This window comes from Rhinopithecus bieti, unplaced genomic scaffold, assembly GCF_001698545.2.
Source record: "Rhinopithecus bieti isolate Rb0 unplaced genomic scaffold, ASM169854v2 scaffold_28547, whole genome shotgun sequence".
In the NCBI taxonomy this organism is placed as follows: Eukaryota; Metazoa; Chordata; class Mammalia; order Primates; family Cercopithecidae; genus Rhinopithecus; species Rhinopithecus bieti.
In genome coordinates, this window is record NW_016813480.1 from 1,580,186 (window position 1) to 1,606,738 (window position 26,553).

At 46.6% G+C, this 26,553-nt stretch overlaps 1 protein-coding gene across 1 annotated transcript in view; it reads left to right on the plus strand.

Moving 5' to 3' along the window:
- FLT1 (fms related receptor tyrosine kinase 1) overlaps positions 1 to 24,370 on the plus strand; it is a 200,486-nt gene extending 176,116 nt beyond the window's left edge. The window contains exons 21-30 of the mRNA XM_017848483.1: positions 3,673 to 3,829; positions 4,261 to 4,358; positions 5,031 to 5,153; positions 7,376 to 7,487; positions 9,277 to 9,376; positions 14,787 to 14,892; positions 15,160 to 15,302; positions 18,211 to 18,295; positions 20,315 to 20,409; positions 23,686 to 24,370. Coding sequence (XP_017703972.1) covers positions 3,673 to 3,829; positions 4,261 to 4,358; positions 5,031 to 5,153; positions 7,376 to 7,487; positions 9,277 to 9,376; positions 14,787 to 14,892; positions 15,160 to 15,302; positions 18,211 to 18,295; positions 20,315 to 20,409; positions 23,686 to 23,887 — 1,221 coding nt within the window. The 3' untranslated portion in view covers positions 23,888 to 24,370. The remainder of the gene's footprint in view (positions 1 to 3,672; positions 3,830 to 4,260; positions 4,359 to 5,030; positions 5,154 to 7,375; positions 7,488 to 9,276; positions 9,377 to 14,786; positions 14,893 to 15,159; positions 15,303 to 18,210; positions 18,296 to 20,314; positions 20,410 to 23,685) is intronic.
- Positions 24,371 to 26,553: the final 2,183 nt, after the last annotated feature.

Sequence of the window (26,553 nt, forward strand, 5' to 3'; positions counted from 1 at the left end):
TGGTTAAGCACTGAGACTCTGGAGTCAAACTTCCTGGATTCAAATCCTGTCTCTACCTCTCATGAAATCTGGGAATGCAGATTACTCAACCTGTCTGTTTCAGTTTCCTCATTTATTAAATGAAGCTTATAATAGAATCCAGCTGATGGGATTATTGGGAGAATAAAAATCTCTCAGGTAAACATTCAATAAATGTTTTGTTTTTTTTTTTTTTTTTGAGACGGAGTCTTGCTCTATCGCCCAGGCTGGAGTGCAGTGGCCGGATCTCAGCTCACTGCAAGCTCTGCCTCCCGGGTTCACGCCATTCTCCTGCCTCAGCCTCCTGAGTAGCTGGGACTACAGGTGCCAGCCACCTCGCCCAGCTAGTTTTTTGTATTTTTTAGTAGAGACGGGGTTTCACCGTGTTAGCCAGGATGGTCTCGATCTCCTGACCTCGTGATCCACCTGTCTCGGCCTCCCAGAGTGCTGGGATTACAGGCTTGAGCCACCACGCCTGGCCATCAATAAATGTTAATCATCACCGTCACCACCACTGTCATTATCATCATCAACATCATTGACCTACTAAGATAGAAAAATTGGGTGAGTCCAACTTCGTGCCACTGATCTACATGGTGGATAAAATGTCTGAAATCCAAGAATGATGCCCATTTTTATAATGTGGACAAGAATCTTCACACACAAATAAGAACCACTGGACAGCTGGCCAGTTCTCTCATCCCTCAAACTTTGATCTAATCAAAGACAGAGGTGTTCTACCAGACAGGCAATATATGCAAGAACATCATTTTCCCCAGGTTTAAGTCAGGTCCTCTAATAATTAGAACCCTTTTTTGTTTTTTTTGAGACAGAGCCTCTCTCTGTCACCAGGCTGGAGTGCAGTGTGCAATCTCAGCTCACTACAACCTCTGTTTCCCGGGTTCAAGTGATCCTCCTCCCTCTACCCTCCCGAGTAGCTGGGATTACAGGAGCCTGCCACAGTGCCCAGCTAATTTTTGAATATTTTGGTAGAGACAGAGTTTCACCATGTTGGCCAAGCTGGTCAAACTCCTGACCTCAGGTGATCCACCTACCTCAGCCTCGCAAAATGCTGGGATTACAGGTGTGAGCCACCGTGCCCGGCCTAAGAATTAGAATCTTGAAGCTGAAAGGGATCTTTGTGATCAGTTGTTTCATACTCGCAGGCTGTAGATATGCTCAGAGAAGTCAAGTGATTGGCTTAAGGACTCACACCTACCATGAGGTGAAGTCAGAAGGAGAAAGAACTCAGCTCCCTTGACTCCTCCTCCACTGCCTTTTCTGTGCACCACACTAAATAAGGTGAAAAAAGTATAAGAAAAAGTGGAAAGTGGTGCCTTGGGCTGAGGGCAGTACAAATTCCCCTTAGTCCTGAAATTTTGGACTGACTTCAGGAAGCGCTAAGCCAGCAGAATACCCTAGGGACCTGGGCAGGATGGAACGTTTGGGTTTGTGCGTCCTTTGTTTTGAAGAGTTTGCTTCCTTCTCTGGCTATATTTAATGATTTGCCTCCCTGTGCAACTTGGTGGAGCTTAGTGTTTTTGTGGAAAATCCATGGCTGTCTTTCGTATTTGGAAGATAAAGGTAAAGGAAAGACAAAACCAAAAGGCTAAATTGCAAATGGAATACTTCATTTTCCAAATAAATTAACTGGGATCCTTAAATATGGTTTGTAATAAATTCACTATATTCTGCCAGAGTCCCAAGAGTTCAGTAAATTACCTTTATTTAACCAAAGTGGTACTGATAAGCAAAGCTGAATATACCATTGATTGGGAGTCAGGAAGGGAGTGAGAGAGCCTGAGTTTTGGTCCTTGGGGACGTGCCTAGGCTATGACTTCTAGGTGCCTTGGGGACGAAGGCTGCCCAGGGAGAGTTTTCACATGCAGAGCCCTGAGTGAGCATGTGGAGCTTTTTTCTCCCCACGCTATTGCCAGTGCTTTGTCTGATGCCTTCTGTCCCGCAAAAGATCTTGTGAAAAATAAAATTCCAGTCCCCAAATGAACAGAATCCAGTATAACTGCATTGTGGAAACACAATAACAAATAGTGAAAGTCTTTACCTGCCCTCAGGTGGGTTACCTGCGATGGCAGTGGGTATTTACTCTGAGGCCTGCCTCCCTCTGCAACCCCGGAAGGTCCCTTTTCAGGGACTGGGAACCTTGGGGCCCTTTTGGCTTTTAGACTAGGTTAGGGCTGTCCTTCCTGAAGCTTTCTCCCTGTGCTCTGCTTGCTCCCACTGTGCCCTCTAGTGGAGGGATTGCTCTTGCTTTGTGCCATTTCTAGAAAAGCCCAGGAAGGATGGGGGAGGCGGATTAATCCTAGCACTGCCACACCATGCAAATAGATCAAGGGACACCACTGAACCCCAGTCCCTCTCTGCTTCTGCCTCAGTATTGCTGTCTAGCAGAATCTAAGCTAGGAACATGGTCTAATTATAAAGCCACTGAAAGTGCTAGGTTTTTAGAGTGTCATAGTTACTAGATGAATTACAAAAGGCAATAAAAATCTTTTCTGGTTTCCCATGAACACCCAGAACCGACAACTCCTTTCTTATGAATCATAAAATAATAGCATAAAAGAGCTTTTCAGAAGAGGATAATGAAACTCAGAAAAGTAAGGTGACTTGCCCAGGATCGCATGATTAATGGAAGAGCCAGATGAACCGGGGCTTGAATGCGCAGTCCAGGGTGAAACCCATTACTACCCTTGTTAGAATCAACTCGTATCTTTGTTTTGAATGGAAGAGGAAAAAAAGCAATGTCCATGTTCCCTCCCTCCCCAAGGAAACCTGAGAAATTGGTAACTATAGCCTTCTCTTATAACTCCTCCTAGGGGTTACAGAGTGAAGCACCAAGCATGCTGGGGACCCTTTCCTCGCAGTGATGTCATCCTTCACAAGATGGCGTGTGGCATGGAAGAGTGGTTAAGGGCACAGACGTGGGCACCGACCAATCCTGGGTTCAAGCTTTTTTTTTTTTTTTTTTTGAGCTGGGGTTTTGCTCTCATGGCCAGGTTGGAGTGCAATGGCGTGATCTCGGCTCACTGCAGCCTCCACCTCCTGGGTTCAAGCAATTCTCCTGCCTCAGCCTCCCGAGTAGCTGGGATTACAGGCACGCACCACCATGCCCAGCTAATTTTGTATTTTTAGTAGAGACGGGGTTTCTCCATATTGGTCAGGCTGGTCTCAAACTCCCGACCTCAGGTAGTCTGCCTGGCTCGGCCTCCCAAAGTGCTGGGATTACAGGCGTGAGCCACTGCACCCGGCTAGCTTTGCTATTTATTAGCTGCGTGTGAATTTGATTACTTTACTTCTCTGAACCTGTTTTGGAAACATTAAACAAGAAATGTACCTAAAGCTTTTAATATACCGGCTCACACAGAGCAAGCATTCAGGAAATACCCACCACTACTAATTTTTTTTTTTTACCTGATCTAAGATGCTGTCTAGAAGCCCAGGCAAGAGCACAAGAGACTCTGCAACCCCAGAGGTAGTCAGGCTCCTGGACACTGTAGGGCCCCTGCGCTAGTTCACGATCCATTTTGAGAAGTGAAATGAGAGCATTTCTCATCAGGCAATTGCCAGTTGAGGAACTGGTTTCCCACGCTGTGCTGGAGCTCCTTTTTACCTGGGTCCTTTTCGGTCTCTTCAAAGGATGCAGCATTACACATGGAGCCTAAGAAAGAAAAAATGGAGCCAGGCCTGGAACAAGGCAAGAAACCAAGACTAGACAGTGTCACCAGCAGCGAGAGCTTTGCGAGCTCTGGGTTTCAGGAAGATAAAAGTCTGAGTGATGTTGAGGAAGAGGAGGGTAGGTATTAATTCCTTCCTGTCCTACGCGCTGAGATATTTTTACAACATACTGTGCATCTCTGAAATTTTTTTCTTATTTATCACTCTAATAAACATCCGTGGGAGACTCGAATGGTAATGTCCTGAGGAGATAAGATTTGAATTAAGATTATTTACAGAGTTACTAATTTTGACAGGGAACTGTGCCGTTTTCTCCCCTCAGGCATTTTCATCCTAATGGATCATACCCCTGCCCCCATGCTGGGATAAAATGGGCTGGAGGCCCGGAAAAAATCTCTGGTGTTCATGTTGAAACTCAAATACTCTTAAAAATGAACTCTGATCTACTTGTTGGTGTGTTTTATGTTTTGCTAACATTGTTCCAATAAACTGGGATTTGGTGGGATAACAAGAGCCATTACAAACAGTTACGGTTCTAATGCTTTCCAGATTCTGATGGTTTCTACAAGGAGCCCATCACTATGGCAGATCTGATTTCTTACAGTTTTCAAGTGGCCAGAGGCATGGAGTTCCTGTCTTCCAGAAAGGTCAGTCTTGCTGTTCACTGTTTTTTCTTCTTGGCCAGGGTTGGACACACACCTCTGCTGTAAATTCATTTTTCCTAGTATTTGCTGATACTTGTGTTCTTAAATGTAGAACAAACACCACTGCAAGTACCTTGATTTGCCCTGATATGAGGAGTTTTGAGAATGAGGAGTCGTGGATACCGGTGGATAGAACTGAATTCTGGGGAAAACTCACAGGTGTCAGACTAGACCAATCTGGCATCTGCTCTCCACAGTACCCTCTGGCGCATTTTCAAATCTGGCCCAAATCGCAACACATGACTTCATAGGAGAGCTACTATTCATGTAGCCGTATGGGGCCCTCCCACAAAACTGCAGCTGAAGAAAGATCTCATCTTGGCAGCTCAGGATAAAAGGCTGTGGGGAAAGTTTGCCCACTGATAAATCTGAGATAACCAGCTTCACTGATCGAATAGTAGCCCAGGAGATTCAGAACATGTCTTGACTTTAGGGGCTTGGGGACCTGTATTTGTAGAGAAGCTCTTCGTGTTTATGGTAGCAGTGTGCACTGAGAGGTGCTCCCTTCACAGCATGGGAAATGGATTCCCAAATTAAGATTAATGACGCAGAGGTGTAGGAAATTAGTTGGTTAGGTTAAGGAAATGCATTGATTATGCAGCTGTTTTATTATAGTGCATTCATCGGGACCTGGCAGCAAGAAACATTCTTTTATCTGAGAACAATGTGGTGAAGATTTGTGATTTTGGCCTCGCCCGGGATATTTATAAGAACCCCGATTATGTGAGAAAAGGAGATGTAAGTCAGTGTGATGCTTATTTGACTCATTTATGTCCTATTACTTTTAAACAACAGAAATGGTAAATATTTACACTTCCTCAGCTGTAGTCCCTGAAAACCATCATTGGCTTTCTGTGAAGACAAGCAGTCCAGAGGAGCAGCATCCCAGAGAGCCCTTGTGTAAGGCTCAGAAAGGCCACTGTCTCCTGGTTCTGCTCTCCCCTAATGCCTGGCCTGCCACCTGTCGTTTGGGCAGCGCTGCATGAGACTTGCTAACCTGAGAAGTGTTTGGTGGGGCCTGGGTGAGACCTTAGCATAACCTTCCTTTGAATCCTGGGGAAATTCCTTGTACTACTGAAAAGAACAGCCTGGACTCTTTCCCTCAAATAAACCCGGGTGATTGATTCAGCAGGTGTATCTGTCTCAGGAAAGGGTGGGGAAGACTGTCAGCAGTAGCTGACTATGGAGGAGACTGTTTACTTCCCGTGGCCTTCCATGCCTAGCATCTCTCTGCTGGCTCGCACTGGCTTCTCTTCCCTGCTTGTTTTCAGACATAGTGTTATTTTTCACTTTTGTAGGTGACCTCCCATGTCCTCCCTTCTCCAGCCTATATACCCTGAGGGTTAAGCTTGTGTCTGGGCGCCAGTGAGTTACAGTAGTGGTTCTCAACTTAATTGAACATACATATCGCCTAGAAGGCGTGTTATGCTACAGTGTGCTGGCCTAACAAGCCTTCCACCCCCCAGAGTTTCTGAGTCAGTAAGCCTTGGGTGGAGCCTGAGAATTTGCATTTCTAACCAGTTACTACACCAAGGGTGTCCAATCCTTTGGCTTTCCTGGGCCGCATTGGAAGAAGAATTATCTTGCGCCACACATAAAATACACTAACACTAACAATAGCTGATGAGCTAAAAAAATAAAAATAAAAAATAAAAATTGCAACACATCTCATAATGTTTTAAGAAAGTTTACGAATTTGTGTCAGGCTGCATTCAAAGCTGTCCCAGGCCACATGTGGCCTGCGGGCCAGGAATTGGACATGCTTGTTCTAGAAGGTGCTGACATAGCAGGTCCTAGGACCATACTTTGAGAGCCACTGCACCACAATCTGTTTGTATAGAAGCAAAACATACGACTTCACATTGACCCTTTGTAAAAATAAAAGAAAATAAAGGAAAACAAACTTTCCTTGGGGCCCTGGTCTGGAAAGATGGCATCAACCTTCATGTTAGTCCACCCCTCCTTTCCGTTCATCTGTATCTGTGTCAGCCTCCCTGCCCCTCCCACTTCCTTTCTCCTTGTCTCTCCTTTATCCCATACCTCCCATCAGTCCCCATCACCTAAAGTGGTGAGGCCTAACTCACTGGGATTCCTGCTACCTGAAAGAGAGGAAGATTTGTCTACATGCTTGAAAACCAACTGTATATTCTCTTTCAACGCTGACTTCTTTCTTTTTTTTTTTTTTCTGAGGCGGAGTCTCGCTCTGTCACCCAGCCTGGAGTGCAGTGGCCAGATCGCAGCTCACTGCAAGCTCCGCCTCCCGGGTTTACGCCATTCTCCTGCCTCAGCCTCCCGAGTAGCTGGAACTACAGGCGCTCGCCACCTTGCCCGGCTAGTTTTTTGTATTTTTTTTTAGTAGAGACGGGGTTTCACCGGGTTAGCCAGGATGGTCTTGATCTCCTGACCTCGTGATCCGCCTGTCTCGGCCTCCCAAAGTGCTGGGATTACAGGCTTGAGCCACCGCGCCCGGCCTCCTTCTCTTCTTTCTGATGCTTTTGCACACTCTCCCTATTCAGTGACTTTTGAAATCTTGTCTTTTTGCATAGGAATGCTTTTAAAATCCTCCTTCTTTGGAAACATTTTTAGAAATCACCACCATTTTTCAGGATATCCTCAAATTCAGATCACTTTTCCTTTTCCAAGCCCTGAGTGTCCATGTGGAGTGCAAGCTTTCTTTGTGGGGGAGGATTTCTCACAGAGCCATGCAGTTAAGGACATGCTGACCACATCAGAGGGGCTTACTGAGCATGTACTGCCTTCACTGGACTCAGCATAGCACTCGAGCTCCCTCTTTTAGTGGAACACTGCATACTGTGGTGTTCTCTGTGTCAGAAACCAGAACTGCTCTAGGAAATGATTTATGGGCCACATGTTATCTGGGAGGTGACCCCATGGGCACTTGGATTGAATGTGCTTTGTTTTCATGCCCTTCTGCTCAAGGCCCCTTTGCCCTCTTCTAGACTCGACTTCCTCTGAAATGGATGGCTCCTGAATCTATCTTTGACAAAATCTACAGCACCAAGAGCGACGTGTGGTCTTACGGAGTATTGCTGTGGGAAATCTTCTCCTTAGGTAAATTTGGGAGAAGGAGGAGATCAAACAGCCCAGAAATAAATGTCTGCATCTTCTGCTGAATGTCCTTTGGCTAGATAGCCTTTAGATTAGCTCCTACTGTAACAAAAACTCTTAGGGTGCCATGGGTCCATGTAGACTCTCAGATGAGTAATGGCATATGCTTGTCACGCCCTCTACTGTAAAAGGGCTTTATACGATCATGAGCAAGGTCAGATGGGTATAAAGTCTGAAGTCGGGTTTATCTTTTTCTGTACTTTGCCCGATTCTGTCCTTTTCCAATTCCTCAACACGCACACCTCTAACGCCCTTACCCGTTACCTCCCCGCATCTCCTACCACCTCAAAATTTCTTCCTAGGAAAGGCCATAACAAGCTCAGCTAACCCAGTGAGGAAAGTGTTAGAAACAGGAGACCTTTCCAGTGCCTCTGATGTTAACATATGATACGGCTCTGGACACCGGATGATACAGGATAAGCAGTAAAGGACACTTATTGTATTGATTCTGCTTGCAAAAACATCCACTATGGGTGGCTAGAAGCCCTGTTCAAAGCACACAGATGCGTGCGGAGCCCACATCTGCTTGCAGACACACAGTGATGATCTGAGGCCTCCAAAACTCAAGTTCTAGCCAAGAGTCTTCTGGGCTTTGCCAAAAATTTGCCTTTCACAGCAAATAAAAGTCACCCAGTAACATCCCTGGTTTCCTGTAATGTGTGAAAATCATTCCCCTGCTTTCGATGACAGGCACCTGTTGCTTCCAGTCTTTGAAAGCAGCTTGGCGGCTGCAGTGGCCCCACAATGACACAGTGCCAGCACTACACGTCTCCCAGCTGCTTCCTACCAGCAGTAATCACTAGAAAGTGCAGACAAACAAATGCTGAGGTAGATGAGGCTCAAGGGCTAGAACAAGAGTGCATTAGAAGGCCTTGCCACCCCCAACCCTGGCAAGAATCCCCCTAAAAGGAAAGGTTGTAGGGGAATCCTGGGCAGTAAAACTGGCAGAAGGCAAAGCCTAGGCCTCTTAGGTCTCTGACGCTCTTAGGTCTGCAGACTCCTGACCACGGGCAGCCCCCACCCCACTCCACTCCATTCAGCCCAGCCCTGGAGCCCAAAGCCCCCCTTCCCTCGGGCCTGTCACAACTCCTAGAGCCCTGGTACTGTAGGAAGTTTGCAAGAGAGTGAATTAAAGTCATTCCCACCCAAGTGTGAATGATTCCCATGTAGCCTATCCCAAATCTATTGGCGTTTTAAAAAGAAGCCTAAGCCAAGTGCCATGATGGTGAGGACCTGGAGTCCCAGCTGCTCTGGAGGCTGAGGCAGGAGAATTGCTTGAGCCCGGGAGTTCGAAGCTGCCGTGAGCTAAGATCATGCCACCACACTCCAGCCTGGTGACAGAGGGAGACCCATCTCTTAAAAAAAAGAAAACTCGCTAACCCAAAGGATGAGTCTCTAATGATGGGGCTTCTTTAGTTACTTGTGGGGAGAAGACCAGGACCCTTCGGACGACACCTCTTCCTCTGACCACACAGGCAGGAGTAGCCATAGGAATGGCCTGTGGGCACCAGCCCCACACCATGTGACCACCCAACCGAGCGGGTGTCCTCAGCAAGGACTGGCTGAGCTTCTCCGTGTGTTGTACTGTCCATTGAGATCTGTTGTGATCACTGGAAATTTATTACTAAGACATCACTTTAAAGGGAGGAAAGAAACACTGAATTGTCCCCTCTTGACCTTTTGTACCCTGAAGCCATAATAGGCCCTGTGTTTTCCACATTGTCTCCCACAGGCGGGTCTCCATACCCAGGAGTACAAATGGATGAGGACTTTTGCAGTCGCCTAAGGGAAGGCATGAGGATGAGAGCTCCTGAGTACTCTACTCCTGAAATGTGAGCCCTTGGTGCCCTCCGCTCCCCATCTGACAGCTCGCTTTTCACCAGGGCATCCCTGAGGGGGGATGTTTTGTGGATTCTTAGAGTCCCAGTCTTGGAAGATGCCCAGGTTCTTCTTTCCTTTAGAGATGCTCCCCTCAGCCCGTCAGGCCCAGATAGGCTGGGAGTGTTTTCTTCCAGGGGGGCACATGGCCCTTGAGCCATCCCTACCTATTTCCTCTCCTGACCACGGACATGACTTTTCAAGGGCTCTAGCTGGGAACTGAAGTTAGAAACTCAGTTTCTAGGTATGAATCCAGGCCAAACAAACAGGCCACCCAGGAACTGAATGCAAGGCCTTGGCCTCACTCACAGAGTGGGAGCCACACAGACCTAGCAGCCCTAGGGATGGAGGGCCAGACCTTGATGTGATCACCATTCCTGTATCTGCACGGAACACCCATGAGGGGGTGATGTGGTCTGCAGAAGAGGTCTTGGAGAGGAAAAGGGGAACTTCCTCACGTCATGATTATGCTTCACAGAAGGCTTTGTGGGCAATACAAGTTCCGTAGAATCCTTCAGGAGAAATAGGGGCCGGGCGCAGTGGCTCACATTTGTAATCCCAGCACTTTGGGAGGCAGAGGCGGGCGGATCACTTGAGGTCAGGAGTTCAAGACTAGCCTGGCCAACATGGTGAAACCCCGTCTCTACTAAAACTACAAAAGTTAGCCGGGCCTGGTGGCAACTACTTGCGAGGCTGAGGCATGAGAATCACTTAGGCCCAGGAAGCGGAGATCGCAGTGAGCCAAGATCACGCCACTGCACTCCAGCCTGGGTGACGACGGAGTGAGACTGTGTCTCAAAAAAAAAAAAAAATCCTTTAGGAATAGGCCCAGCAGCTGTCTGGAGCTGCCTGGTCACGTGGCTTTTTGGGGTGTCCCGGTGAGGCTTTCTCCATTGTGCAAATTGCACTTGCTTGCCTCTCTTGGACACTCTTTTTTTCCTGGGGCTTTGTGGATGTTTTGCACTTTGAGGCCTGAGCAGGAATGTGATGACACTTGCACTTTTGTGGAGCTGCTGACAAGGACTTGGGCCTCCCTGAGGCGGCACCACCTTTCCTGAACTGGCAGGGGCCCTCCCCTTCCACCCACACAATGGGGTCCTGTCAGAAGCACTGGCTGGCCTTTGAGAAGGAGTCAGGGAATGCAGGAAGTGTGGGCTTGGCCAAAGGGCAAAGTCGCTGTCTCTTTCCTTCATCATCTCGGGGTAAGGGTAGGTCAGGCCCAGAATGGGGAACTGGAGAGGTGGACGGGAGACTCAGGCCCAACAGCAGGGCTGGGTAGCTCTGCCCAAGCATAGGGAAGCGGGAGGGGACCTGTTCTTGTCACTGGTGCATGGTGCCCTCATCAGAAAAGTACAGGGAGCTGAGGCAAGGCCTGTTTCTGAGAGCTGGGGATAGAGCTAGATGATTAACTTTATGATTTTCTAAGTGTTTTCCCACATATAGTCTCATTTGAAGTTCCCAGAGACCTTGAGGGGTGGTCAGGGCAGCTATTATAATCTGAATTTAGCAAGTAATGAAACTGAGATGCCAAGACCTGAAGCAATGTGCTGTCTGTCAGCTGAGAAGCAGAGGAGACATTTAGAACCCAAGCCTCTGGACTGATGTCCCTAGACCACAGGGGCCGTTGAATTAGGAACAGACCCCACATTCCTCAGAAGAAATGCTTCTCTGATATGGCCACTCATGCTTTGAATTAAATGTGTCCTTCCAATCTTCACATAGTCTGAAAATCTCAAGAGTAAGCTCTCAATTACTACTACTAATTGTTATTATTAAATAACAATATTTTTACATAAAATAAATGGAAAACAGTATGAAATTAATTTTATTTTTACTTCCATATAAATTCTAAATAGTATGAAACTAGTTTAGTTGGGTTTTTTTTGTTTGTTTGTTTTTTCGAGATAGTGTCTCGCTCTGCTGTCCAGGCTGGAGTGCAGTGACGTGATCTCAGCTCACTGCAGCCTCCACCTCCTGAGTTCAAGTCATGCTTCTTCCTCAGCCTCCTGAGTTGCTGGGACTATAGGCATGTGCCACCACGCCTGGCTAATTTTTGTATTTTTTTGTAGAGATGGGGTTTCTCCATGTTGGCCAGGCTGGTCTCAAACTCCTGAGCTCAAGTGATCCACTGGCCTTGGCCTCCCAAAGTGTTGGGATTACAGGAGTGAGCCTCCATGCCTGGCCTGAAACTAGTTTTTATTTTAACAATATTGAATAATACTGATTAAATAGTTATTTGGTGCTTATAAGTGCCACTATTTTAAGCATTAATTTATTTAATGCTCATAACAGTCCTATAAAGTAGGACTACCATGATTTCTATTTTACAGATGAGAAAACAGGCACCACACATGTAAGTGATTTGCTCAAGGCTGCATTGGTAATAACTTAAGCGAATTCAGCCTGAGTCCAGAGACCACAGCACCATCCTACACCCCTGCAGAATGTGTTTCCCATTCATACCCAGGCTGTGGTCGGAAATAACTCAGAGGTACAAAGTCACATCAGCTTTGGACCAAAAATGGCCTTGGACTTGCTCAAACCTTCAAGTCTTTACATAAACCTCACTCAGGTAGCTCCCTTGCCTCAAGCGACCTAGAGTGGTATGGTTCCTTAATTCTGAGGAGGAAGAGATTTTAGAAATTTTAAAAAGTAAGAAGCTCTGGTGAAATATTTCTTCAGAAGGCCAGACTTCAAACCTTCAGACATTTTCTCAAGCATGTGAAAGCTGATGGAGTAATTTCCTTCTTGTTTGTTCTAACAGTAGGAAGGGCTGGGTGAGGACCAAGTGCAGCTTCTCAGAGCTGGGATTCTGTGATCTGAACTTGGCGTAAAGTGGTGTGTATTTGGGAACTTGGGTGATAGCTTGGAAAGAAAACTTCCTGGAGGCCCCTCGTCCCCAGCTTGGATGCAAACTAATGTCTCTTAACTTTACTAAACCTATTTACTTAGTGGCACAAAATCTGGTAACACTGAGTTGCTGGTTCCTTGCCCAGATACTGTTGAATCAGATGTCTTTCAATAAGGGAATAAGCAATGAATTTTTTGATTTTGTTTTTTCTTTTCCTTTGGTGTTTGCTGAGATGATTCACATTGGATTTTAGGCAAGAAGTGTGGAAACTAAAAATCAGAATCCAAGAGTCAAAAGTCAAAAACAGCAAGTGGTTGTAGATGGTTCCGTTTACAAGTGTCAGCAGGGAAATCAGGGAGTGTCCTGCTCAGGATGGTGCCTCTCCCAGACAGCAGCTTGATCCTGTGGGGAGACGATGGTGCGGGAGGAGACGAGCCCAGAGCCTCTGCCTGAAGGCCTCTCTTTGGAGCCCAGCCTCAACCTCACAGGCTCCAGTGATCCTCCCGCCTCAGCCTCCTGTACTACAGGGACTACAGGCATGCATCACCATGCTTGACTAACTCTTCTATTTTTTGTGGAGATAAAGTCTCGCTATGTTGTCCAGGATGATCTTGAACTCCTGACTTCAAACAATTGTCCCACCATGGCCTCCCAAAGCATTGGGATTATAGGTGTTAGCCACCACACCTGGATTCTTTTTTTTTTTTTTCTTTTTTTTTTACCTTCCTGTAGTCTTACTGCCTTTGGCAGCCACCTCATATACTTTGAAACAAAATAGGAATATACTTAAGAGATATCTAGAGCCATTGGCGCCCCCTAAAGGCGTGCCTCTAAGAAGTGTCTGAGGGAGGATACAAACTGGGGTTTCTCAGGGTGTTTCCCCAGCAACAAGCATCTCCCAGCACAAGTAATGTCTGCAGTACAGCTGAAGAATTCACAGAAGGAGCAGAGTTATCTCTTCCCGGAGACGAGTCTGACTTCTTTTAGCAGATATTTATTGCCCTGGGGTAGGCGAGAGGTGTGGAAATGAGGCCCTGCCCACACAGTGCTTACAGCCTGATTCCCACCCTCTGGGTGGGAATCAAATTCGGAGCCCATTCAGATTTGAGTGTGACTCAGAGTCCTTTTTCATCCAGACCATCTTCTGAGAGAAGAGGTAACGTATAATAAACATCCCTTGAAGAGCGCGAGGTTCAAGGAGAATCAGTTCTTAGTGCAGTGTGTGTATGGACCTCTGGCCTGTGGTTTTCAGAGAGGGCGGTAGGTACAGACCTCGATTCCATGCAGACATGCCCAAGAGAGGAGCCTGATGCCTTTACATCTAAAATGTAAAGAAGAGGCTGGGCGCGGTGGCTCATGTCTGTAATCCCAGAACTTTGGGAGGCCGAGGCTGGTGAATAGTTGAGGCCAGGAGTTCGAGACCAGCCTGGCAAACATGATAAAACCCCATCTCTACTAAAAATACAAAAATTAACCAGGCGTGGTGGTGGGCGCCTGTGATCCCAGCTACTCAGGAGACTAAGGCAGGAGGATCACTTAAACCTGGGAGGCGGAGGTTGCAGTAAGCTGAGATCACGCCACTACACTCAAGCCTGGTCGACAGAGCGAGACTCTGCATCAAAAATAATAATAATAATAATAATAATAATAATAATAATAATAAGTAAGAGAAGAATTGCAGAGGAATCTGTTGACATTGGAATCCCAGGACAAGATCTGACCTCTGTGCTGTTAGGACAAGTGTTTTCATATCCAGGTGCCCAGGCTGTACTGTGTGCCTTGAGTGGTGGGAGGCCAGTTTGTAACAGCGGCTTTGCAGTGCTGGGGGAGAATGATCAGCCGCACACAGGAACCTTGTTCACAGCCCCAGAAACTCCACACAGGGGCTTCAGCTTCTGGAAATGACACAGTCACGTACACAGGACCTTCCCCACCGGTCTCCACTGCTTAGTCCATCAAGGGAAGTGTGAGGACTTGGAAATGCCACATGCTTTTTAAGAAGCCAGCTAAACCAACCTTTGTTGCAACCCAAGAATGAAATAAGTACTACAAACTATTCGGCCATTGATATTTATGGCTGTATGACCTTTTTTTTTTTTTTAAACTTAAAGGACATTGTCCTACATCTGAAAGTGCAGGGAGGAGTACTCCACTTCACATTGAACTGCAGTGAGCAGTGGGGTTTCCCTTCCGAATAGCTGTGTTTCAGTCACAGAACTCAGACCTTCCACCTGCAGAGGCCACAGGCACAACAAAGAACCTGGGTATCCATGAGCTCTGGAGGGCTGGTTAGTCTGTCTTGGTAGACGTGTTTTCCACTGACTGCAGGGCCTGGCCCAGACAGCCTTTTAAGTGCTGGTGCTATAAACCCAAACCTAAAAATGAAGCAGGGTCACATAGTACAGAAAGCTTGGTCTTTGTGCGGATGACAGCCCTCCCTTTGCAGTATGTAAGGCAATGCATAGGATGATCACTGCTCTCCAGCTATTTCTGTTGCTGTTTTTGCCCACCAGCTATCAGATCATGCTGGACTGCTGGCACAGAGACCCAAAAGAAAGGCCAAGATTTGCAGAACTTGTGGAAAAACTAGGTGATTTGCTTCAAGCAAATGTACAACAGGTAAAATTAAATTTATCTACATCAAAATGCCTTTGAGTGTACATTGGGGGGCATTTTATTTGTTTTTTTAAGAGCTATTAATAGAATAGCTAAGATGAGAAGTTTTAAAAAAGTGTGTGTATGTGTGTATATGTGTGTATGTACAGAATTGTCTTCTCAAAACACAACCAAGATTGTGCGAATGACAAATCAAAGTTGACATAATGGTTCGTAGAAATTGTTGAAGTCAGAATTGATGCAATGAGAGCTCTATCTTTGGTATTTTAGGATGGTAAAGACTACATCCCAATCAATGCCATACTGACAGGAAACAGTGGGTTTACATACTCAACTCCTGCCTTCTCCGAGGACTTCTTCAAGGAAGGTATTTCAGCTCCGAAGTTTAATTCAGAAAGCTCTGATGATGTCAGGTAAGATTTCTTTCTCAAACTTTATATCACAGAATTTTCCAACAAAAAAAAGAAGGAAAAAGAAAGAAGGAAGGAGGGAGGGAGGGAGGGAGGGAGGGAAGGAAGGAAGATGGTGTAGTGATCATCACCCATATCCCATCCCCTAAATTCAGCTGTTGTTAACATTTTGCCCTATTTTGTCTATTATACTCTCTATGATTGTGTTTGTTCTGGATTTTCTTTTGCTGAATCATTTAAAAGGAGGCTTAAGTCATAAAAGCACTTTACTCCTAAATACTTTGGTATACATTTTGGAAGAAGGCTATTATTGCTGGGCACAGTGGCTTGTGCCTGTAATCACAGCACTTTGGGAGACTGAGGTGGGAGGATCACTTGAGCCTAGGAGTTCAAAATCTGTCTCGGCAACATAGAGAGACCTTGTCTTACTAAAAAAAAAATTAGCCGGATGTGGTGGTGTGCACCTGTAGTCCCAGCTACTCAGGAGGCTGAGGTTGGAGGATCACTTGAGCCCGGGAGATGGAGGCTGCAGTGAGCTATGATTGCGTGACTGCACTCAAAGAAGGACATACTCCTGTGTAAACCACACCAAAATTATCACACCAAATAAATTCCTTACTGCCATCTAATAGTCAAGTTTCCATAATTTCACCTGTGTCTTTACATCTTTTTGTAAAAAGCAGGATCCAATTAAGAATAACAGATTACATTTTCTTAAGTTTCTTGTCTATCTTATTCGAGAACCTTCCCCCATCTTTTCTTTTCCCCACGACATTGAATTTTTTGGTGAAACCTTAGATAAAACTAAACAAACATTGGCCGGGCGCGGTGGCTCAAGCCTGTAATCCCAGCACTTTGGGAGGCCGAGACGGGCGGATCACGAGGTCAGGAGATCGAGACCATCCTGGCTAACACGGTGAAACCCCGTCTCTACTAAAAAATACAAAAAACTAGCCGGGCGAGGTGGCGGGCGCCTGTAGTCCCAGCTACTCGGGAGGCTGAGGCAGGAGAATGGCGTGAACCCGGGAGGCGGAGCTTGCAGTGAGCTGAGATCCGGCCACTGCACTCCAGCCTGGGCGACAGAGCGACACTCTGTCTCAAAAAAAAAAAAAAAAAAACAAACAAAGCGAGCTGTGTTTTCATTTGTTTTGCTTTGTTTTGACCTAACAAATGAATCTATCCCGTATTACTGCAGAGGGAACTGGAGAAGGGGCAAGGCAAGGGAACAAATATGTACTGTGGCCACTGCTGGCCCCGGGGCCTGACTTCAAGACTGACAGTTACGCATGCATGAAACCTGGGCAGGGCTGATGGTTACACAGACACGTGCTGGGTCTGGCATGGTGCTAGGCTTTTTCCCTCTATCAACTCCTCTTACGCTCAGAGCAGTCTTGGGAAGAACATATCATTCCTGTTACATAAACGGAGACCTTAAGGCCCCCGGGAGGAAGGCTTGCCGAAACTGTGTCGCTAGAAAGTGGCAGAATAATTTTCTAACCCAGTTCTGACCCTCCCTCCCTGTACCCGATGCAGTCAGGACTCTTTTTAGGGCTTCCAGACCGTGCTATGGACCTCTAGCATCTCTCTTTGCAGTAGGCACAGCTCTCTGGCTCTGACCTCAGTTCAGCCACCAGGGAAGATATGGGAAGGAGCTGCAGCAGTCAGAAAATACTGCTCACAGCCGGGCGCAGTGGCTCACGCCTGGAATCCCAGCACTTTGGGAGGCCGAGACGGGTGGATCACCTGAGGTCAGGAGTTCAAGACCAGCCTGGCCAACATGGTGAAACCCCGTCCCTACTAAAAATATAAAAATTAGCTGGATGCAGTGGCATGCACCTGTAGTCCCAGCTACTTGGGAGGCTGAGGTAGGAGAATCACTTGAACCAGGGAGGCGGAGGTTTCAGTGAGCTGAGATCGTGCCACTGCACTCTAGCCTGGGTGACAGAGCAAGACTCTGTCTCCAAAAAAAAAGAAAATACTGCTACTCACCTGTGACAGGACTCAAAGAAACCCAGTGGCACATCCAGACTCGTGATGGATTACAGGTCAGCCTCACTGTTCAGGCCTCACAACCAGCCCAAGAGGCTGAAGCAGATGAGTCATCATTTTGTGAAGTTGGGAAAACTAGTTCGGATTAAATAAATTGGCAAGGTCTGGCTGGGTTTGAGAGAGGGAGGGGAGGGGTGGGTGGCATGTCAGTTACATGTGGACCCTTCTAAGGGGGCTTAGCCTTAGGCCAGTAGGGAGCTTGCCCGAGACACTGGGACTGGCAGAGAGTGACAGAGTATGGGACTGAGAAATTCAGTCAGTAGGTGAACTTGCCTTGTGAGTAACCACAGAGTGGATGTCTCCAATAGTCCTTCCTAATAGATCATCAACAAAAGTCAGTAGGTAGTTATAGGGACATCATACAACACTACCCAATTCTCCCAATCTGTAATCACAGAAAAAAATATATAAGCCTGGCGCTAGCACTCGATGATGCCATTAAATAATATTTAGCCATGCAGCCATGCCAGGTCATTCTGCCGCCTCACATCCTTTTCGGAGTACCCGCTAAAGTCATCGCTTCCCTGCACATCATTTCTCTCCTGCACCATTGGGCACTCAGACCAGGTGATGCCTCCAGGCTCTCCTAGGCCTGACATTCTCTGATTTCACAACAGACCTGAGCAGGTCCCTCTGGGAGTTTCCTCAACAGAACAGAATGTGAACTGACAACCACGGGAGGCAGTGGCAATGCCGTCAGGATTCCCAGGGGTCACAGCGGGGAGACTGGGGCCTCAGGAGTTAGGTGATTCCAGTTGGTGTGTTGGTTCCTCTTAGCTGGGATAGGATGCCTGTGGTCTCCTGACTCATTACAGCTGAATGCCTTTTCCTGTCTTGATAATTCTTTCTGTTTCTTCATTAGATATGTAAATGCTTTCAAGTTCATGAGCCTGGAAAGAATCAAAACCTTTGAAGAACTTTTACCAAATGCCACCTCCATGTTTGACGTAAGTCATGAAGTTAAGGTACCCAGTGCACGCTGACAGACCCCTTCTTCAGATCCCTTCTGAACACCAACGCCAGTAGTGTGGTAGCTCTTGGTCAGCGAGCGTCTGGATTCAGGAGTGGCTGAAATGACAGTGTTGGGAGGACTGACAACTAGACCTAGTTGTGCAGAGCTAATTTGAAAGTAGAGTTCCATGAACTCGCTCCAGGACCCAAGTCCCTGCGTGGTAGGAATTTAGACCCTTAGGAAACTCCATTGTGTATTTCTAAGCTGCTTAGCTGTCAGTGATGCAGCTTTGCTTTCAGAGTAACAGAGGAACTCCCAGCTGTGTGGGTGGTGGGCTTTGTGATGTAACGGAGAGCGCTCTCCTGCAAGCAGCCTTGAGGTGGGGAGGGGTCCACCTAAGCCTTACGCTCCTTTCCCCTGAGGCTCTGCAGGTTGAACGGCCGTGTTCCTACCCAGCCACACTGGGAGAAGGCAACCAGTATAGCCTGGCAAACAAGAGGCCTCACCAGCTCTTCTCTCTAAAGCCCTGTGATGTGGGGTTGAGGGGCTAAGGGGAGGAGAGGAGGATGGGCAGGAGCGATACTGCAGTTCTGATGTTGCAGCCTCTGGGACTCAAAGTGTGATCTCCAGATAGGCAGGTTCCTACAACCTAGGAGCTGACTAGAAATGCCAGCTTTCAGCACCCACCCACACCCACTGAGTCAGGTGCACCTTGGCAAGATCCCTAGGGGATTCCTGCACACATTAACGTTTCAGAAGTGCTGGTGAGGCCGGGCACGCTGGCTCACGCCTGTAATCCCAGCACTTTGGGAGGCCGAGGCAGGTGGATCACGAGGTCAGGAGATCGAGACCATCCTGGCCAACACGGTGAAACCCAGTCTCTACTAAAAACACAAAAAATTAGCTGGACATGGTGGCGGGTGCCTATAGTCCCAGCTACTAGGGAGGCTTAAGCAGGAGAATGGCGTGAACCTGGGAGGCAGAGGTTGCAGTGAGCTGAGATCATGCCACTGCACTCCAGGCTGGGCAACAGAGCGAGACTCTCTCTAAATAAAAAAAAGAAGTCTGGCAATGACCATGTCCCATAAAGGGCCTGGAAGGCCAACAACAGTGTGAAGGTGATCACTACAAGCAGTGTGGCCTTGAGGCAAGCACAGTCATCCTTGAAAAAAAAAAAAAAGAACACCACCACCTTATCAGACACACCAGATAAAGGGAAAGATTATTTTAAATATTTTAAGCATCAAAAATAAGCTGAAGAATGTAAAAGTAAAGTATATGGATATATTTGGCTGCTTGGTACATTGTTTTCAAGGCCGAGGGAAAAATACTGAGCAAAACGTGAAAGAATTCTCAGCCTTCACCCTCCAACCCTAAATCAGTGGTGAATGATGACAGCTTCTTTGTTTGCTTAGGTGTTTACTCGGTTAATCAAGTGTGGGATCCACTTACTGGAACATACTGTATTAACAAAGTAGTAAAGAGTCTGCAGGAAACTCAGTGCCAAAGAGAAACCAACAAGGAAATCTAATTGCTGGAGACTGTATCCAAGGGGTTGGGGGTGGGGGCTGAGAATTCCATCAAGTTTAAGAAAAAAAATCAAACCATGTCTTTACGATTTCTTAGAATTCGTGTCTATGGTGGCCACCGCTACTATGGCATACTCACAGTCAATCGTGATCTGCCAAATTAGTTTTAGTATCTTTATGCAGTAAGTTGCATCACAGTTTACTATGGAAAATGTTAACCTGTTACTTGCCATTTTCCCTTTTGCTTAAATGTATTTACTTCATGTTCAGGAAGGGCCTCAAAGTCACTGGGGATCAGACATGATTTGCAGCAGGTCAAGTTTGTAGTGGCCAACTTAGAGAAAATGCTTTGCCTCAATAGGCGGGGATTGTGGAGGGTGAGGCAGAGCCTGGATCAACAGATGCATCCCAGGATCATCCCTCAGGCTCAGCATGGACTCGCGCTGGGCCAGGCAAGAGTATAACCTTTCTCCTTCTCCCCCCAGGACTACCAGGGGGACAGCAGCACTCTGCTGGCTTCTCCCATGCTGAAGCGCTTCACCTGGACTGACAGCAAACCCAAGGCCTCGCTCAAGATTGAGTAAGCATCGGGTATCTTTTCTGTGATCAGCTGATGGAGGGCACGAGGGGAGATGCTGGGGATAGGTGGTGTCATGAGGGATGTTTGAGGACTACTTGCCCTCCTGAACTGTAGTGTTCAGACGCTGCAGAAAAGCATTTCCCCTCAGAGGGCAAAAAAAGGGGAACATCAAGTGGGACATATGAGCACCAAGCTCTGGGGAAAACGTGCAGAAAATCTTGCAAAGACAGGCATTCCAGACGTGGGAAGCACAGTGCCTCAGGGAAAGAAGCCTGATGTGCCCGCCTGTGCATGGTGCAGACGGAGACACGCTCCCGGCGGTGGGAGAGGACGCCCCTGCTGTTACTCCTATGCCGGCAGGGTTGATACATGAGGAGTCCCAGTACTGTTTTCCAGGGCTAAGACCTGCACCCTGAGAACTCAGCCCCTGCAGATGAATGACTTTCCCATTTCATCCTGGCACCCTTTTCTCACTTGACAATTTCTCCACGAAGCCCTGGCTTGACCAGTCCACCAGCTCCTCCCTCCACACCGTGGCCACCACTGTCAGGAGTCTTATGCACCACCAAATGCCGCTGCAGCTTCTTTGTGCGAGTCGCTACCTCGCAACAGTGCTGGACTGGGAAAAGCTGTGCCTGTCGGATGTTCCTTCCTGTTCCCTGTCTCACCCGAAGGCAGAACCTGCTCCTCTTTCACCTGAATCTGGGGTGGGCAGCCATTTTTTTAAAGGGCTAGATAGCAAATGTTCCCTACTGCCATTAGCAGGGGTGTCCAATCTTTTGGCTTCCCTGGGCCACAATGGAAGAATTATCTTGGGTTACACATAAAATATACTGACACTAATGATAGCCGATAAGCTAAAAAAGTTGCAAACAAATCTCATAATGTTTTAAGAAAGTTTAAGAGTTTGTGTTGGGCCGCATTCAAAGCCATCCTGGGCTGCATGCAGCCCGCGGGCCACAAGTTGGGCAAGCTTGCATTATAGTATAAAAAGCAGCCGTAGACAATACATCATCAAGAAGACATGGCTGTGTTCCCACACACTGTATTTACAGAAACAGGTGAGCATGGCCAGCGAGTACATGAAAAGATGCTCAACATCATTAGTCATTAGGGAAATACAAATCAAGACTACCATGACGGGCTGGACGTGGTGGCTTATGCAGTAGTCTCAACACTTTGGGAGGCCGAGGTGGGTGGATCACTTGAGTCCAGGAGCAACATGGCAAAACCCTGTCTCTACTAAAATTATAGAAATTAGCTGGGCGTGCTGGCATGTGCCTTTAGTCCCAGCTACTTGGGAGGCTGAGGTGGGAGGATCACTTGAGCTTGGGAGATTGAGGCTGCAGCGAGCCACAATTGTACCACTACACTCTAGCCTGGGTGACAGAGGGATAAAAAAAGGGAACGAGATTACCATGAGACACCACTTCGCGCCCATAAGGAAAGCTAGATGAAGTCAGTGTGGCGAGGATATGGAGAAATTGGAACTCTCCTACACTGCTGGTAGAAATGTTAAATGGTGCAATCACTTTGGAAAACAGTTTAGCTGTTGCCCTAAAAGGTTAAACAGTTACCCCGAGACTCCGCAATTCAACTCCTAGGTATATACTCAAGAGAAATGAAAACTGATGTCCACAGCAAAACTTGCATACAGATGTTCACAGCAGCATTACTCATAATCGCCAAAAGTAGAAACCACCTAAATATCCATCAGTTGATGACTAAATGAATAAAATATGGCATATCCACACAATATAAAATTGTCAATAAAAAGTATGCAGTATGCATGCATGCTACAACCTGGATGAACCTTGAAAATATTACGCTCAGTAAAAGCAGTCATAAAATATCTCATATTGTATGGTTCCTTTTATATGAAATGCCCAGAATTGGTAAATCCAGAGGCAGAAAGTAGACCAGTAGTTGCCTTGGGCTGGAGCTGGAGGGTGTGAGGAAGAAAGACTGCTGATGGGTAGGAGTTTTGGGGGATGGTGGCAGCTCTCTAAAGTTGATTATGGTGATGTTTGCACAACTTGTGTCGATACAAAAAACCATTGGCTGACACACTTTAAATAGGTGAATTATGCAGTATGTAAATTCTATCTCCATAAAGCTCTCATTAAAAAAAAACACCAGCAAGGTGGGCAGATATGGGTTATAGTTTTTGAACCCTGATCTAAATCAAAGAATGGCAACAAGTGCCTCCAAGTGATGTAGTCAGCACAGTTCATCGACCACAAGTCAATGGGAAAGACGGGCATTTCCAGGCGAACACCTGTGTGCTGTTTCCTCTTCACATGAGCACGGTGGTATTAGAATTGAGCTACAGCCGATCAGAGTTACCAGCGAGGAATGAATGGATCAAAGGGGAAGGTGGGATACATGCTCTTTTGTTTCCTACTTTGGAACACCTCAGAAAATGGGTGGTGACTAATTTTATCTAGATATTTGTTAAAGAAAAACATAAGCCATAAATTGCATCCTCTACTCTGAGACTGAAAATATAGAACATGGACATGTTAGTCCAGACCAGTCTAAAACATGCTTCACGGGTTCCCTTCCTCATCCCAGATCTCTTGAAAATAAAAAATGCAAACGAATATTAAAGGGGCAAGAGCAGCCCTTCCTCCTCAGGTGTCTGTCCCAGTCTGGATAGAACGTAGAGGACCCAGAAGCAAGTTTCTCCACCCTTGAGCCTTGCTGGTGACAAGTAGCACCACAACTGAAAACGTTTCCTCTTCTAGAACACAGGCACGACAGGAAGAGGGGCACTCACCTGTGTGTGTGAAGCTCTATTGTTTTCTGAGACTGTTGTAAAAAATTGCCACTAACTTGGCAACTTACAAGAGAAATTTATTCTCTTGCAGTTCTGGAGGCCAGAAGGGATATAAAATATGAAAAATTTGAATATTTTGGAGGGCAGAAGGCATTTCTCAGGCTACCACAGAAGCTGTTTGACCCGAGAATAGGAGAGGGCTGCTCCCAAGTCTTGGAGTTACTTTCCACCTGGATTATAGGTTTGTGTTATCTTAGCAGACATTTCACACCCTCCCCCAGCCACTGTCTTTCTGCCCAATGACACCCAGCTGTTAGGAGGGAGGCCGTGTGCAGCTTTAGAACAGAGGAAATCTGACAGCAATTGAGGGGGGGTTCAAAAACCACGAACTCTAGGACAGGTATGAACAAATGACGCACTCAGAAAGAGTGGATTTTAGTGTCTTGTTTTCTAAAAACTAATTTTGAACATTTGATTTCTTTCCTTTCTTTCTTTAGCTTGAGAGTCACCAGTAAAAGTAAGGAGTCGGGGCTTTCTGACGCCAGCAGGCCCAGTTTCTGCCATTCCAGCTGTGGGCACATCAGCGAAGGCAAGCGCAGGTTCACCTACGACAACGCTGAGCTGGAAAGGAAAATTGCGTGCTGCTCCCCGCCCCCAGACTACAACTCGGTGGTCCTGTACTCCACCCCGCCCGTCTAGAGTTTGACACAAAGCCTTATTTCTAGAAGCACATGTGTATTTATACCCCCGGGAAACTAGCTTTTGCCAGTATTATGCATATATAAGTTTACACCTTTACCTTTCCATGGGAGCCAGCTGCTTTTTGTGATTTTTTAATAGTGCTTTTTTTTTTTTAAAAAAAAAAAAATAAAACCCAAGAAAAAAAAATGGGAAAAGGGAAAACCCCTCCTGCTAAATCCTCATGTTACTCAGTGTTAGAGAAATCCTTCCTAAGCCCGATGACTGCCCTGCTCCAACCTCCGCCACCTCAGGGCACACAGGACTAGTTTGATTCAGGAGCCGCACTGATCACCCAATGCATCATGGACCCCACTAGGCCAGCCCCGCAGCCCAAAACCCAGGGCAACAAGCCCGTTAGCCCCAGGGATCACTGGCTGGCCGGAGCAACATCTCAGGAGTCCTCTAGCAGGCCTAAGACACGTGAGGAGGAAAAGGAAAAAAGCAGAAAGCAAGGNACCCCCGGGAAACTAGCTTTTGCCAGTATTATGCATATATAAGTTTACACCTTTACCTTTCCATGGGAGCCAGCTGCTTTTTGTGATTTTTTAATAGTGCTTTTTTTTTTTTTTTTTTGACTAACAAGAATGTAACTCCAGCTAGAGAAATAGTGACAAGGGAAGAACACTACTGCTAAATCCTCATGTTACTCAGTGTTAGAGAAATCCTTCCTAAGCCCGATGACTGCCCTGCTCCAACCTCCGCCACCTCAGGGCACACAGGACTAGTTTGATTCAGGAGCCGCACTGATCACCCAATGCATCATGGACCCCACTAGGCCAGCCCCGCAGCCCAAAACCCAGGGCAACAAGCCCGTTAGCCCCAGGGATCACTGGCTGGCCGGAGCAACATCTCAGGAGTCCTCTAGCAGGCCTAAGACACGTGAGGAGGAAAAGGAAAAAAGCAGAAAGCAAGGGAGAAAAGAGAAACTGGGAGAAGGCATGAGAAAGAATTTGAGACTCACCATGTGGGTGGGGAGGGGGACGGCTTCAGCAATGCCATTTCAGTGGCTTCCCAGCTCACCCTTCTACATTTGAGGGCCCAGCCAGGAGCAGATGGGACAGAGATGAGGGGACATTTTCTGGATTCTGGGAGGCAAGAAAAGGACAAATATCTTTTTTGGAACTAAAGCAAATTTTAGAACTTTACCTATGGAACTGGTTCTATGTCCATTCCCATTCGTGGCATGTTTTGATTTACAGCACTGAGGGTGGCACTCAACTCTGAGCCCATACTTTTGGCTCCTCTGGCAAGATGCACTGAAAACCTAGGTTGTTTCCATGGCATGATGGCCTTAACACTTAAAATGTCATATTCTGAGTATTAATATACAGTCCAGACACTTAACTCAATTTCTTGGTATTATCCTGTTTTGCACAGTTCGTTGTGAAAGAAAGCTGAGAAGAATGAGAATGCGGTCTCAGGGAGGTTTTTCTCCATACCAAAACCAGGGCTGATGGAGGAAAAAGTCAATTCGGTCAAGGGAAAACCCCATCTCTATACCAACCAAACCAATTCACCAACAGAGTTGGGACCCAAAGCACAGGCAGCCAGTCATGTTTCCTTTTCATTTCATGGGGATTCCACTGTCTCACACTAACCTGGAAGGATGTGGAAGAGCATTAGCTGACGCATATTAAGCACTTTAAGCTCCTTGAGAAAAAAGGTGGTATGTAATTTATGCACGATATTTCTCCAGTTGGGACTCAGGATATTAGTTAATGAGCCATCACTAGAAGAAAAGCCCATTTTCAACTGCTTTGAACCTTGCCTGGGGTCTGAGCATGATGGGAATAGGGAGACAGGGTAGCAAAGGACGCCTACTCTTCAGGGTCTAAAGATCAAGTGGGCCTTGGATCACTAAGCTGGCTCTGTTTGACGCTATTTATGCAAGTTAGGGTCTATGTATTTAGGATGCCTGCACCTTCTGCAGCCAGTCAGAAGCTGTCAGGCAACAGTGGATTGCTGCTGCTTGGGGAGAAGAGTATGCTTCCTTTTATCCATGTAACTTAACTCTAGAACCTGAGCTCTAAGTAACAGAAGAATGTATGCTTCCATTCTTATGTGCCACATCCTTGTTTAAAGGCTCTCTGTATGAAGAGATGGGACCACCATCAGCTTCCATTCTTATGTGCCACATCCTTGTTGAAAGGCTGTCTTCCTGAGCGAGCCTACTGGCTCCTGGCAGTGGCTTTTGTGGAAGACTCACTAGCCAGAAGAGAGGAGCGGGACAGGTCTCTCTACCAAGATCTAAATCCAAACAAAAGGAGGCTAGAGCCAGAAGAGAGGACAAATCTTTGTTCTTCCTCCTCTTTATATACACAAAAGCACCTGTGACAGCTGGCAATATTATAAATCAGGTAACTGGAAGGTTAAACACAGAAAAAAGACCTCAGTCAATTCTCTACTTTTTTTTTTTTTTTTTTCCAAATCAGATAACAGCCCAGCAAATAGTGATAACAAATAAAACCTTAGCTATTCCTATGTCTTGATTTCAGTAATCTAATTCTTAATCATTAAGAGACCATAATAAATACTCCTTTCCAAGAGAAAAGAAAAATCATTAGAATTGCGTTACTCAGCTTCTTCAAACTCAGGTTTGTAGCATACATGAGTCCATCCATCAG